At 43.5% G+C, this 13,593-nt stretch overlaps 1 protein-coding gene across 1 annotated transcript in view; it reads left to right on the top strand.

The window, feature by feature from the left end:
• The window catches only part of pcloa (piccolo presynaptic cytomatrix protein a), a gene marked incomplete at both ends in the record, with an annotated part of 55,768 nt that overhangs the window by 37,457 nt on the left and 4,718 nt on the right, over positions 1–13,593 (top strand). The window contains 11 exons of the mRNA XM_084573486.1: positions 844–969; positions 4,276–4,384; positions 5,141–5,205; positions 5,615–5,799; positions 6,256–6,306; positions 6,418–6,548; positions 8,966–8,992; positions 10,031–10,124; positions 10,633–10,704; positions 10,784–11,030; positions 11,598–11,855. Of these exons, the coding sequence (XP_084429612.1) occupies positions 844–969; positions 4,276–4,384; positions 5,141–5,205; positions 5,615–5,799; positions 6,256–6,306; positions 6,418–6,548; positions 8,966–8,992; positions 10,031–10,124; positions 10,633–10,704; positions 10,784–11,030; positions 11,598–11,855 (1,365 nt within the window). The remainder of the gene's footprint in view (positions 1–843; positions 970–4,275; positions 4,385–5,140; positions 5,206–5,614; positions 5,800–6,255; positions 6,307–6,417; positions 6,549–8,965; positions 8,993–10,030; positions 10,125–10,632; positions 10,705–10,783; positions 11,031–11,597; positions 11,856–13,593) is intronic.

Consider the following 13,593-nt stretch of genomic DNA (forward strand, 5'->3'; position numbering starts at 1 on the left):
TCAGTCAGCAGGTGCTATGATGGCACGTACATTGAGTTTTAACATTAGCTACGTCTAGTTGTTGCTATTGCTTCCTTCAAATGGAACTTGTGAGGGCATGGGAAGTCGTGTGTACAAAGTTGTGTACACTCATGTGGTCACATAACCTGTAAATTGTGAGAACACATCTGCTAGGTAACTGCTGGTGTCTAGAAACTACCAAGGATTTCAGTTTAGCAAGCTAACGAGTGCTACGCTAAGCTAACTTAGTGCAGGAAATGCAAAGTCATGATGAGAGGAGGAGACCGTTTCCTATAATATAATACAAAATTACAAAGTAAGAAAACTCTATACTCTTAAATTACAATATATTAACTTACCATCCACTGTACTACTATTTCTGAAAAGGTCAACAAACATGTCACAACCATAGGTCACAACTTGAACTCGAAAATGGACCATATCAAAGTTTCCAGTTGCAAGGTTGTGAATACCACAAGAGGGAGACATACAAATGGACTCCTCTTGTGAAAATGGTAAAACAAACCCATTTGAAGGCAATATTTCTCACCAACTAGCTTTCACTTGCTGAATCTCTCTTCCTTTGCTAGTTTACCCGCGTGACAATTTTAAACGTTTGTGTTTCTTGTTACACATTTCAATTCAGTTATAATTTTTGTATGGCAGCAAAACTTCAAATTCCCAGTAACATCTGTAGTTGCTGCATTTTGGCTTTGTAGGCTTCGGCTGTTTGGCTTTTTGAGTTTGCATGTGTGTGTGTGTTTGGTCATGTGAAAGAACAACGCTAACGTTAGAGATTACAGACTGTAATGATGCCGCTCTTTGTTTTTGGGGCCTGAACAGGAAATGGTCTGGGTATCCGTATAGTCGGAGGAAAAGAGGTCCCTGGCAGTAACGGAGACATTGGAGCCTATGTTGCCAAAGTCCTGCCTGGTGGAGCTGCAGAACAAACAGGAAAGATTCTTGAAGGTGAGATCTTTTAATAAATCAAACTTCACTATGCACCAAAGAAATATTGCGGTCCGCCGGAACCATAGGCATAAAGAAACCATTTAAGCTAACACCAGGAGCCAGCTAAGTAAAACGTGGGTCTGTCCAGCTAAATTAACAATATTTATCATGTTTTTGTTAAGACACACACAAAAACAACAAAAAAATCATAGTTGTAAAGGTTATGTGCTGTTGGCCAGCCAAGTATTGACCTTTGAACTGAGCCAGGTTTATTTCCTGCTGTTTCCAGACTTTGTGCTAAGCTTAGCTAACTATATAATGTGGTTGTAGTTCTTAACTTACCATATAGACACAAGAATATGGAAATGTCAAGAGGCTGTATTTGCAGTTATTTATTAGTGCAGTTTTTTTGCAATTGGTGGTTGAATGGGTTAAACTGAGGATTCTCACCGAGGAGACTAGGGATTTTGTGATACCAAATCACTATAGTCAACACTTGTAACTTCACAGGTGGACTCACTTCAGGCTATAAACCCTACTGTCATACTAGCGATCTTGGTGGCCAAGACACTCGTTTTCTCCTACATGAAACAAAAAGTTGCTCAATCACGATAAGTTAAACTGTTAGAAGAGAGATTAATTGCAAGCATAGCCGCTCTGGGCTTTTCAAACAACGGTGTCGTCTAAATCTCAAGAAGCATAACAAAAGTATTCCTCAGAAATGTGATTCATATCATCAGCTGCCTTTGGAGGAATCAAACATAGAGTTAGAGTGAGAGAAATTAATGATGACAAAAATAGGTCTTGACTTGCATTTAGGTTTGTCACCTCCGGGCAATGGGCCACGACTCACATTTGTTCATGAGAAATAAGAAAGGTATAGCTCATGGAGAATGCTTAGGATCTTGGAGATACAGCTTTATGATTATGTCATGAGAAAATAGCTTATTTCATCCCCAAAAACCCACTATGCTAGAGTTAGCTATTTCACCAAGTGTCCATTACGCACTAAGCCACAGATGTATGACCTGTGGTTTCACCCGTACACCGTGCTGTGTGGTATATTAACAGCAGTGCATTTTATGAGGTGTTATTGATTTCACATGAGGGGGGAGTCTGGGAACAGTTAACTCTATTGCCCTCCCAGTGCATCTGGATACTCATAGTCACGTTGAGGTTGTTGGACAACTGGTAAAGCTGTGGTCCGAGCCTTTTAAAAGCTGCCACAAGAGAGAGGTATCCCAGCCCGGTATGGAGCTGTATAGTGTCTGCGATCCATCTGCTGTTGAACGTTTGCTTATTAATGCTGTTACATTTCTCTCTCTGCTACTTTAGGACATTCTTAAAAGGTTCCTGGGAAACCTGTTTTAAATATCGATCTGAAACCGTTTAGACAAATTGCCTTGATTGTTTTTTTAACAAACGTTACTTGGACTTACATTTGAAAGAAAAAGTAGTATTGAAAAAAAGAATATACACCAATCAGGCATAACATTATGACCATTCTCCAATACAATGTTCTGCTGGGAAAGTGTGGATGTTACTTAGACATGTACCACCCACCTAGACCAGACCTGCAGACCAGGCACCCGATAGCAATGACAGCAACCATCCCCAGCAGGATGCAGCCTGACACAAAAACGCTTTAGGAACAACTAAAAAAAAACATGAAGAACAGCACAAGGTGTTGACCTGGCCTCCAAATTCACTAGATCCCAAACTGATCAAGTATCTGTGGGATGATCCACAGAGGCCCCTCCCCTCAACCCATAGGACCCAAAGGCCCCCACTAACAACATTCTGTTTCCAGACACCACAGGACACCCTCAGAAGGGCCATGTCCATTCTCTGATGAGTCACAACTGTTTTGGAGGCACAAGGGAGACCTACACAATATTAGGAAGGTGGTCATAATGTTATGCCTGATTATTACAAGGCAGTAGGTAAAAAAATAAAACAGCTAGCTTATAAAAACAAGACTAAGAACCTACAGTTACTGTATTCTTTTGGCTTTGTCAAAGGGACGTCAATGCTAATATGCTAATATTTTGCAGGTACAATGTCTACTACAGTTAGTTTGACATGTTAGCATGCTAAGTTTGCTAATGACCTGAGGCATGCTGCGTGTGTGGCTAAATTAAAGACTAAATCATGAAACGTATCCTCAATTGAAAATACTACAAGTCAAAGAGCTTCTAGCGTCTTAACAAACTTCTTAGTCTTGTGTATCCGTATGTTGTCCCGGCTCGTCTATAATCTGTTTGTCTCATGTATAGACTGAAGCCGTTGGTGACTGCTTGCGTCCAAGAGTCAAGGCACATCTGTGGTGTTGTTAGCATCAAGGACAACTCAGCCATGAGAACACCCATAACCCCGTCACCACCACTGAGCAGAACGGCTGCAAAGCCCCTCAGTTCCGCCAGTGGGAACGCGGCGTCTCACTCTCTCTGGTGTGAATACGGCGAAACGTTGTCAGAATCAACAGCCGCAGAGGCTTAGAGTCGCACGGGGACAGACACGGCGTGTGTGTGTGTATGAATATTTGCTCGTGCGATCGCCGAAATGCAGCTTTCCGAGTCTGTAGCGACCGATTTGATCTATGATGTCAGTTTAAGTGTAGCTTCCCTGCCACTCACACATGCAGCCCGAGAGTATCGACGCAAACAGAGGACCCTCTTGATGAGCTGCTTCCATCGGTGTAAGTCCTGCCAGAGTGCAGGGTGTGTTTTGGTGGGTTTGCTGTGCTGAGTGGATTTCATATGAGTTTCACTGCTGGAATAAACCTAAATAATGTGTCAACCCCTGCTATGAGACATGTGTCATTGCTAGGGTGGATTACAGTAACTGTATCTGATTGGGTTTTCTATTCTCTCCAGGCTCTAATGCATCATGTTTCAAACCCCGCACTGCAAATTATAGTTTTATTTCGGAGGTTTTTCTTTTTTTTACCTTGTTTGTGCCTGGGCGCTCCATGAGCAGCTTTGTCACACAGCTGCTGTTTGGGCTGCCACCGGCATTTATCTCTCCAGTTCTGGCTTGCAGTTCGACGCCCGTGTCGGCCGAGCGGAAATCAAAGCTTGTTTTCACCAAAGAGATTTCTCGCTGTGAATTTAAACCAAAAAAATAAATAAAAAATGGGTTTTAGATGCTGAACCGGTCGCTTATTCTCTCCAGCGTGAACGGATTGATCCTCTTTAAAAAGCTTTGATTTCCTGCTGCGTTTGAAGTGAAATGTTTGTTCTGTTCCGTGAGTATTCGGAAAAAAAGACCTGAATCAATAACCAGACTCTATTTTTCGGTTGTTTTCCTGGATGTGATGTCCAGGAATGCAAGTCCTGGAGTGGAATGGCGTTCTTCTGACGGGGAAAACCTATGAAGAGGTACAAGGGCTCGTCGGACAGCCGTGTAACGAGGCAGAAGTGTGTGTCAGACTGTGAGTAAAGTCTCTTTTTAACACACTTCCTCCTTCATCTCATCTCAAATGAATGAATCATTCTCTTTGACCACTTTCTAATCAGACGATTGCTTAATGTCAAACTCCTTTCCTCCTTCATCTCCCTGGCTCCTCTTTTGTCTTTTCTCGTCATTGTCACTGACTGATATTTTATTTCAAATATTTAAAAGTTATTCATGATTGCTATCTTTCCCGTCTTTTATTTTGCCAGACTTCGACTTCGACTCAGACAGATTTTATTGATCCACAAGGGAAATTGCTTCGTCACAGTAGCTCAGTTGCATTAAAAAACACACTTGAATACTGGTAGTAAAAATAAGGATAGGTGTAAGACAGTAAAAAAATAAATAAAACAAAATAAAATAAAATAAAATAAAATAAATAATTAATTAATTAATTAATTAGAAAAACAATAATATAAATATATATATATATAAAAAAATGATTTGAAGACAGTAAAATAATATATAAAATAAATTAAAAAAATATATATATAAGAGATATTTATATATAATTTTATTATATAAAATAAATATAAAATAAAATAATATTTGCATATGTTCAAATCTACAACAAATAGAAATAGAAGTAAATATACACTATATACATATAAGGTTAAACGATAAGGTGCAATAATACGGGTGGAAGAACTATCTAGTTGCTTCTTTTCTCCTTTTCTTGCTTTTAATCTATTTCAAACTTTTTCTTTGAAACATAATTTCCCCCATTTTTCAGTGATCTCAACATGTTGGCTGAGTCTGAGGGTTCCCAGCACCTGGATTTCCAAGAACCCAGCAAAGGTGAGTGACAGTACTTTAAACCGGCGTTAACATTCAAGGCTTCACTGATTCCTCTCCACCGGCAGCGCTGCCTTCTTGGTATTTCCCAATTCAATTTTGTCTCTTGTAATTTTTAGACTCTGCTCATCTCCTCTCTTGTCTATGACTCATTTTTTTCATCAGGTTCATTCATGCATGTCTGTGGCCTATTTCTTGTGTCTGTCTGCATTACACGGACCAATTCTGAGTACCTTAAATTCCCATAATTTGGTGCTTTAATATTCAGCTTGATTATTCAGTATCAATGAAGCAGACTGGTGACCGTAATGTCGTGGGTTTGCGCTTAGTCAACTTTCGTTCTTTTGCATGCACGGGTCTGTGTGAGTACAATGTTAATCTGTACCAGCGGCTTCATGTATGAACCTCCTAGGGGACAGACCCCCCAGGTCTCCAGGTGTTGATCCCAAGCAGCTGGCGGCCGAGCTGCAGAAAGTGTCGCAGCAGCAGGCTCCCACGTCCACCTCCTCCTCTGGTCTGCCCACCACCACCTCGGCGACATCCAGCCCCGGGCAGCCAGGATCCCCCTCCGTCAGCAAGAAACGCCACAGCAGCAAGGCGAGTCGACGGGGCAAGGGGGTTATATGAGATGTTCGTCTTAGAATTCCTGAGGTGTCGGTACTATTAAGATCAAGATTATCGTGTTGTTGCACAGTTTGATTCTCAGGCTATGTTTAAATCCGCAGAGGGCTAATGAAGACCTAGCATTTCCCAGAGAGCCATAAAAAAGCGCAGCATGTGTCTTTAAGAGCTCAATATATTAGCGCCGCAGTTCGACCATGAAATTTGAGGAACACATTAAGATTACAGTTTGTTCCTTTTTGCAAGTTCAAACTTATGCAAAACGAATATGGATGCAGATGCATTCATTCTTAGAGTTTAACTTACAGTTTAGCCTCAAGCACTGCATAAAGCACAGCCCAGCACAGCATGAACGCCCACCAGTAAACACAAACTACCCGCCTACAGATTTTTGCGTGCAGTATCTAAGCATGATGCTTTCATTTACTACAGACTATGGAAGGAACGAAGACCCAGTCCCACCCCATCTCTGGAGAAATACAGGTGTGTGAAACGATGTAATGCTATATTAGATATCATTTTCTTATCACACGCTGCTTCTTCCCCCAAATGTATTCAAATCCACTGTTAAGTCAGCTGCACTTCTCTTCGCAGCTGCAAATCCACTACGACAAGCAGCTCGGCAACCTGATCGTCCACGTCCTGCAGGCCAGAAACCTCGCCCCGCGGGACAACAACGGCTACTCCGATCCGTTCGTTAAGGTGTATCTCCTGCCGGGGAGAGGGTGAGTCAGGAGTGCGGCAGTTCAAAGCACATCTTGAGTAGTGGAGAGCAGGAACAGAGATATAAAATAGCGTAGGTGTACAGATATGGGAAGTAAGGGGTTAGAAGATATTTTAGGCTATGCAGACGGACGCTTTTTTAAAACTGAAATCTAATTTCCATTCACTTTAAAGCCGATTTACTATTGATTTCAGCTTACCATGACATCTTTCAGTGTGTACCAGTCTTTGGTATCAATTTCATAGCACCGATACACTACTACACATACTGTACGTAGGTTCATCATATCTTTTATAATGTTGCTCCAAAGGGCTTCATTTTGTATGAACTCATCAGCTCCTTATCGCTGCCGAATGACATAAACATTATGTAAATAATACCCCCGCGTCGCCCCCGTTGATGGGTTTTCTATTGTAGGTGTGAGTGCAGTCAAAATCAATAGCTCTCATATTTACTTGCAATATGATCCACACTCCCTCTGAAGTCCAGGGCTCCCTTCTCACTGTGATTGCGCTGTAATGCAATTGACTCCCACCTTCTCTTCTGTATGAGATGAGGCCCCTCGAGAGAGTGTTTTTTTTTTTTTTTTTTCAGGCATCATTTCAGATAAAAGTAATAATATATGGCTGTGGGCTTTTTTAGCCGTCACTCTAACACATATGCGAAGAAGCCATTGTGAGTGATACGTGGGACGGGGGCTGCGCTAAAGGCAGCCCCGCAGCCAACTTCCCGAAAGCGGAGACGCGCACACCTAAGCGCATGTGTGCACGCTCTCGTGTATACGCCCGGTGTGTATACATGAACCCTCACAGCTATCAGCACCAAGTGTAATTCATACGGAGGCTTTTCAGTTGCATAACAGATCTCCTGGCAACCACATGGAGCTGCTGCAGTGGCTGGAAACCATGGCTTGATACACAGCAACCAGGAAAGAAGAAAAATCTACTTGTGATTATAGGTTGTGAAAGTCGTGTACAGTAACAGGTCCGAGTATACAAAGTTGGGATTATGGTTCTTCAGGATGCTGACCTACAACTACCCTCAACACTTTGCTTTGCAGAGGTTAAAGAATGTGTTCTTCTGCAGGAATCATATCAATATCAATAAGAGCACTACAACCTGATGAGAAAACTACCATTAATTATTCATATTTCACATTTAAAGTTCCCATGAGATCAAATTCACTGTGATATAACTTAGACTGTACACCAATCGGGCATAACATTATGACCACTCACAGGAGAAGTAAATAACATCAACCAACAATACAATGTTCTGCTGGGAAACGTTTGGACCTGGCATTCATGTGGATGTTACTCAGACATGTAGCACCCACCTAGACCAGACCAGGCACCCTCACCCCATAGCAATGACCCTCCTTGATGGAAGCACCCTTCACAGACACAGACACAAAAAACAAAAACATGAAGACCAGCACAAGGTGTTGACCTGACCTCCAAATTCACTAGATCCCAAACTGATCAAGTATCTGTGGGATGATCCACAGAGGCCCCTCCCCTCAACACATAGGACCCAAAGGCCCCCCACTAACAACATTTTGTTACCAGACACCACAAGACCCATGACCATTCTCTGATGAGTCACAACTGTTTTGGAGGCACAAGGGAGACCTACACAATATTAGGAAGGTGGTCATAATGTTATACCCGATCGGTGTATGTGCTTCAGAGTCTGGACCAAGAATGTCAAAACAAAACTTTTGTATTCTTACCTGTAGTTTTAGAGTTTCCTAGAAAGCAATCTAAAAATGTTAGTGACTCCACCTACGCGCAGGGGATGCTAATTTTGCGTCCAATGATATGCTTACTTGTATCTCTATGTCCCTTCCCTCTCCATGCATCTCTCCTTCACCAGCAGCACTGCTGGATTAGAGTTTGGGCTAAATTAGGAATGAGCAGTGACTGATCAGGCCACTGATGGCGACCAATCTGAGCAGAGTAGCCTTTTCGGGAAGTTCTGTTGTTACAACAAGCTTTTCATGGGAACTGTAGAATATATCTCTGTCTACTAGACGTCCAGTATTACTTGGATGTATGTCTACATACAAAATTATAGGTCCAAACTATCACGGATTTAAAGATGTAATCAGATATTCACTGTGACCCATGAGTGGCAGATCTCCACTATGGTTGCCAAAGGATACTTCACATGACCTGAAAGCCCTCTAAGCACACATACATGCAACTCATGATTATAATTTCAGCGCACTGCTGCAGCACACCGCAGTTCCCCACATTATTCGTCCCACACTTCATAAACCACACAGTAGGCCTAAATCTGCCCCTGCCCACATATGCACTCCCAGTCCACAGACACTCTTTGACCCCCCCCACGCTCCCTCTGACTATTGTTTCTGTATGTTGTTCTCTATATTTAATGCATGCTGGACCCCCTCAGTCAGGTCATGGTTGTCCAGAACGCCAGGTATGTGACTTGCCCACTTTGGCACTTTGGTTCTCTTTTGGTTGAATAATTGGTTTTAGTCAAGGAAACAAAAAGGCCAGGTTGTTTTCTAACTCATTGGAAGCCTATTGATCGTTCTGTCCCACTAACTCCTACCTTCACCCTGGCACAATTGTACTATTTCCCTTTAGTTCCCATATTCTCATAATTTTCCCTTCTACTAAAAAAGTTCCTTTGCTTTTTAGCTTAGAGGAGAGTAATCTTAACCATTTCTTTCACTTAATACATATAAACAGATATTCCCCTGTGCTGTTCATTTTCCCTAACCATCGTAATTTGAAACCCTAACATTGACCCTGACACCCTTTAGTTTGTCCATGTTTTGTGATTCAGATCCCTCAATAATGTCCTACATTGTGCCCCGACATCGTACCGCACCCTCGGCGGCCTTCCACATTTAATACACAACTCCTTTTATTTTGCTCCGCAGTCCGCATTCATGCCATCGTTTTCCAGTATAGAGTAGACTGTTCTTGTCTTTTCCCAACTAACTCTTACAGACCTACTCGTATACTACAATCTTAAATCAAACCCCACACGCTGCAAAAAACATCCATCTTAAACAAGTCATTCATTCTGTTCCGATGCGTCTTGTGGAACGTAAAATATTTCCCTCATGTCTCCTTGAAGAGTCAAATTATTGTTAATAATGCCGTGTCTTATGCCGAACTCTTGAGCTGTTGACACGTCTGTTCTAGTCAAATGCATTCGTTGTTTAAGGACATGAAACAAGACTAAATGACTTGATGGATATCAAAATGGACTTTTTTGCAGTCCACCCTGACATCGTACCCTGCCGTCCATGCACGTAGGCCCATACGTCGTTACCATCCAAAACAGTGTGCATCACATTCATTCTCTTCCCTCTACCGTGACATCATGCCCTACTTTTAATATCTTGTGCGTACTACAGTGTGGTGGTCCACTAACCTGCAGGCCATTTTACATGCACGCTGACCAAGTGTATATTATTGTGATGTGTCTTACCCCTCCCCCCAGTGCTGAAAACAAGAGGAAGTCCAAACATGCAGGAAAGAGTCTGAACCCTGAGTGGAACCAGACCGTCATCTATAAGAACATCCACCTGGAGCAGGTACTGTGTGTGTGGTCAGAGACACTCCCAGGTACACAGAAGCAGGTACACCTTTGATAGCCGTTCTATGCAGGAGGTAGCTAGCTACAAGTACAACAAGGAGCGTAATAACATTTTGTTATGTAGTGTCTGTACAAATTATGAGAGAGTGTGCAAGCTCAGCGCCTTGCATCATCGACCAGACACCTTCAAATAGCTGATTTCAGCAGAACTGCAGGTGGCTTGTGAGAGCTGGCAGGAAAAATACCATTTAGTAATACAAAGCAATGATTGTTACGTCTTTATTTGTAAGAAAAGTTTGCAATAGCAACCTGGTACAACGTCTGGAGTCTGTACGAAACATGTACCATGCGCATACCCTGGCCATGACGAAGGCTAGACAAATTCTAGACCTAGGTTACCTATCATGTTAAACAACAGCAACGATAGGCAGCAGAGCAGCAGGATATAACTTTATATCCTGTTTTGTTGGGCAGTCATGACAAATGTGTCAACTTGTGTGTTCCAGTTGAGGAAGAAGACTCTGGAGGTCAGCGTGTGGGACTACGACAAATGCTCCTCAAATGATTTCTTAGGAGAGGTAACCCCCTGCGCTAGTATCAGTTTCATAGTTAAGTCGCTGTAGTCCATGTTTGTTAAACTGCCGCGTTTGTTCCTAGGTCCTCATTGACTTGTCCAACAACGCCCAGCTGGACAACGTTCCGCGGTGGCTCCCCCTCAAGGAGCAGAGCGAGGGGGACCATCACCGGCGTTCCCACTCGAGCCAGGGCCGACACGGTTCTTCTAAACCCTCCTCGCAGCACTCCTCCCCTAAAACCACCGGCTCCTCGCATGATAATCAGGATTCCCCCAAGTCATCTGTCATCAAGAGCCGAAGCCACGGGATCTTTCCAGATCCATCCAAGGGTAGGACGCGATGAATTCCCCCTCACCTGCTTGACTTAAAACACCATCATCCCTTAACAACCCTCTGTACTCTGCCGCTTCTCTTCTATTTCTTTTTCTGTCTTCCTCTTCAATCTTTTTACCTATCTCCTCTTCCTGTAACTGCTTTTCTATCTCAGTATCCTCCTCTGTTTCTCTATTTGCTACCCTATCACCCGTATCACGGCATCTTCCTCTGCCCATTTTTCCACCCATTGTAGCTTCTGCTTCATGCTTTTTGCTTTCTCGTGGTCTGTTCTCTTGGTTGCCATGATGTCACCCAGCCCAGAGGCCTAGCCTTAGCTTCCCTCGATCTTTCTTCTAACACAGAGGGTAACGTGGCCGTGGAAGGCTTTGAATGCTTCCCTAATTTAGAAAAATAACCATCAAATTTAATTAGGATTCTGTACGATTTTGGTGAGGCGGTTACTGTGCTGGCTAGATTCAGTACCTCACTAGCCAGCAGCTTGTAACAGCAGGTTGCAGCCTCTGAGTTCACTAAAGTTAAAGATAGCTCTTTTGGTAATCTGGTGAATCTGGTTGTTTTAGACACGCAGGTGCCCACTATCGAGAAATGTCACAGTAGTCCTGGCACATCGAAGCCTTCCCCGTCCGAGGGCCAGAGCCAAAGCCACGGACACAGCCAACACTCTCGCTCGCACGGCGCTTCACGCTCCAGCAAAAGCGCCGCACGGCAACACCATCAGGACAGCAGCAATGGGAGCGGCGGAGGCGCTGCCATAGCAACGGGCGATGCCCAACAGCAGCCGCAGCAGCAGCCGCCGCCGCCACAACGCCTCCAACCAAGTAAACCAAGACGCAAATAAAGCCTACGCAGCATGGCCTCCTCGCACTCATCTGTTCCACCTTCTGTTGAGTTATTTATTTTCTGTTCCTTCAGTTTCCTTTTTTTTTTTTTTTTTCCGGCCCTTGGTTTCCCTCAGCCTCCACACTCTCTGGTCCTCTTCCCTGTTGTATTCACAATGTGTCGACCTTTCATCGCTTCTCTTCTGTATGTATTCTCAAGCGTCTAGAGCTAACATCTCACCTGTACAGTGGCACACTGTCTCCCTAAGTTTGACCTCCTTTTAGTGAAACCAAAGAGGCTTAATGGTTGCTAATAAAATCCTTTAACCATAAAAAATAATCAAAACAGAAGCTATAAATGGTATTTAATGATAAATCTACTTTAATGTGGAGTTAACAAGAATTAGTTGCAATGTAGTTTAAGTACATTAACATAACTTATGATGAGTTGCAGTATGAATTCTGGAAAACAGTTAAAAATGGTAGGGTGGCAGGAGATGTTGTTCAGAATCTGTAAATCAAATGACAAAAACAAGAAATTCTGATCTCAGTTCACACAAAACAAAAAGCCAATTAGCTAGCGGTTCAATATTTTTAATAGATTAATCGATCCAACATTTAAAACAGAAGAAAGCTGCAGTCCCTCTCCCCTCCCTAAAATATCCTTGACCTCTTTTGGTATTTTTATTATTTTGCTTTTCTTTATGTTTTATTTATTTGTCAAGAAATATCGTCCAGCTTTTTCAAAGCTCCTCCACTGAGATGGCTGTGCATGCAGTCCGCTATACACCCCCTTTCTTTCTTTTTTTTTTTTTTGTTTAAACAACTACCGGACCCACGATGCACCTCAGTAGATGCTGCACACCCCGCCCCTTAGTGACATGCAGGCGGGGCGAATGTGCAATGCACACTGTGGCTGCATGTGATTGACAGTCACGCTGGTTGCCATGGTGAAGATAAACCGCTCTCTGAATCTCCATCTTGCTCCTCCCTCCTTCCATCTTGAACTTCGACCCCATGGCCTTTGTTTCCTGGCGTTGACCCCCCCCCCCCCCTTGACATCTGACCTTTGCCTGTGAAAACGAACACGTCCAGGCCAAAGAGGCCGCCTCTCACTGAGGCACCAGAGACACAGCGTAGTGGGCGTGCTCACCATTCAGAGAGCCCAGTCCGATTGGCTGCCTCCCCTGCCATCGATTGTGTCGGCCAAAGGGAGCAGAGCGGACGGCAGACATCTGACCCTCAGGAAAGCTGTGTCAGAAGAGAGGCCGCAGAGCACCGGAGGTGAGAGTTTGCCCAAGAGTCTCCTCTCTGTCGTGTGACTGAAGCACAGATGGAGCAAGGAGAGAAAGAGAGAGTGAGAGAAAGAGAGGATGCGATACTACTAACGCACACCTGCAGAAAGAAAGAGGGGAATCTCAGAAGCTAATAAAAGAGACAGGAAGAAAGAGAGAGAGTTGCACTCAGCCACATCACCAGAGATTCATGCAGCGAGACGCGCTTTCTGAACGGCCACCAACACACTCCACTAATACCAGGAAATCAATGTCTCAGACTGGGATGTGATTCACTGAGAGTTAACACTGCCACATCCGCGGCGTCACCGCTTCATTGAACTGTTATTAGTGAGATTTTGCAATCACTGGATGACATTGTGTTGAGTGGCCCGAAAGAAAGCGCGTCGGCATGGATTCTGTTCTGCACCGCATCCACGCATCTTACATTCATTCATACCCGA

Source organism: Chelon labrosus, assembly GCF_963514085.1.
Source record: "Chelon labrosus genome assembly, chromosome: 23".
Taxonomy (NCBI): domain Eukaryota; kingdom Metazoa; phylum Chordata; class Actinopteri; order Mugiliformes; family Mugilidae; genus Chelon; species Chelon labrosus.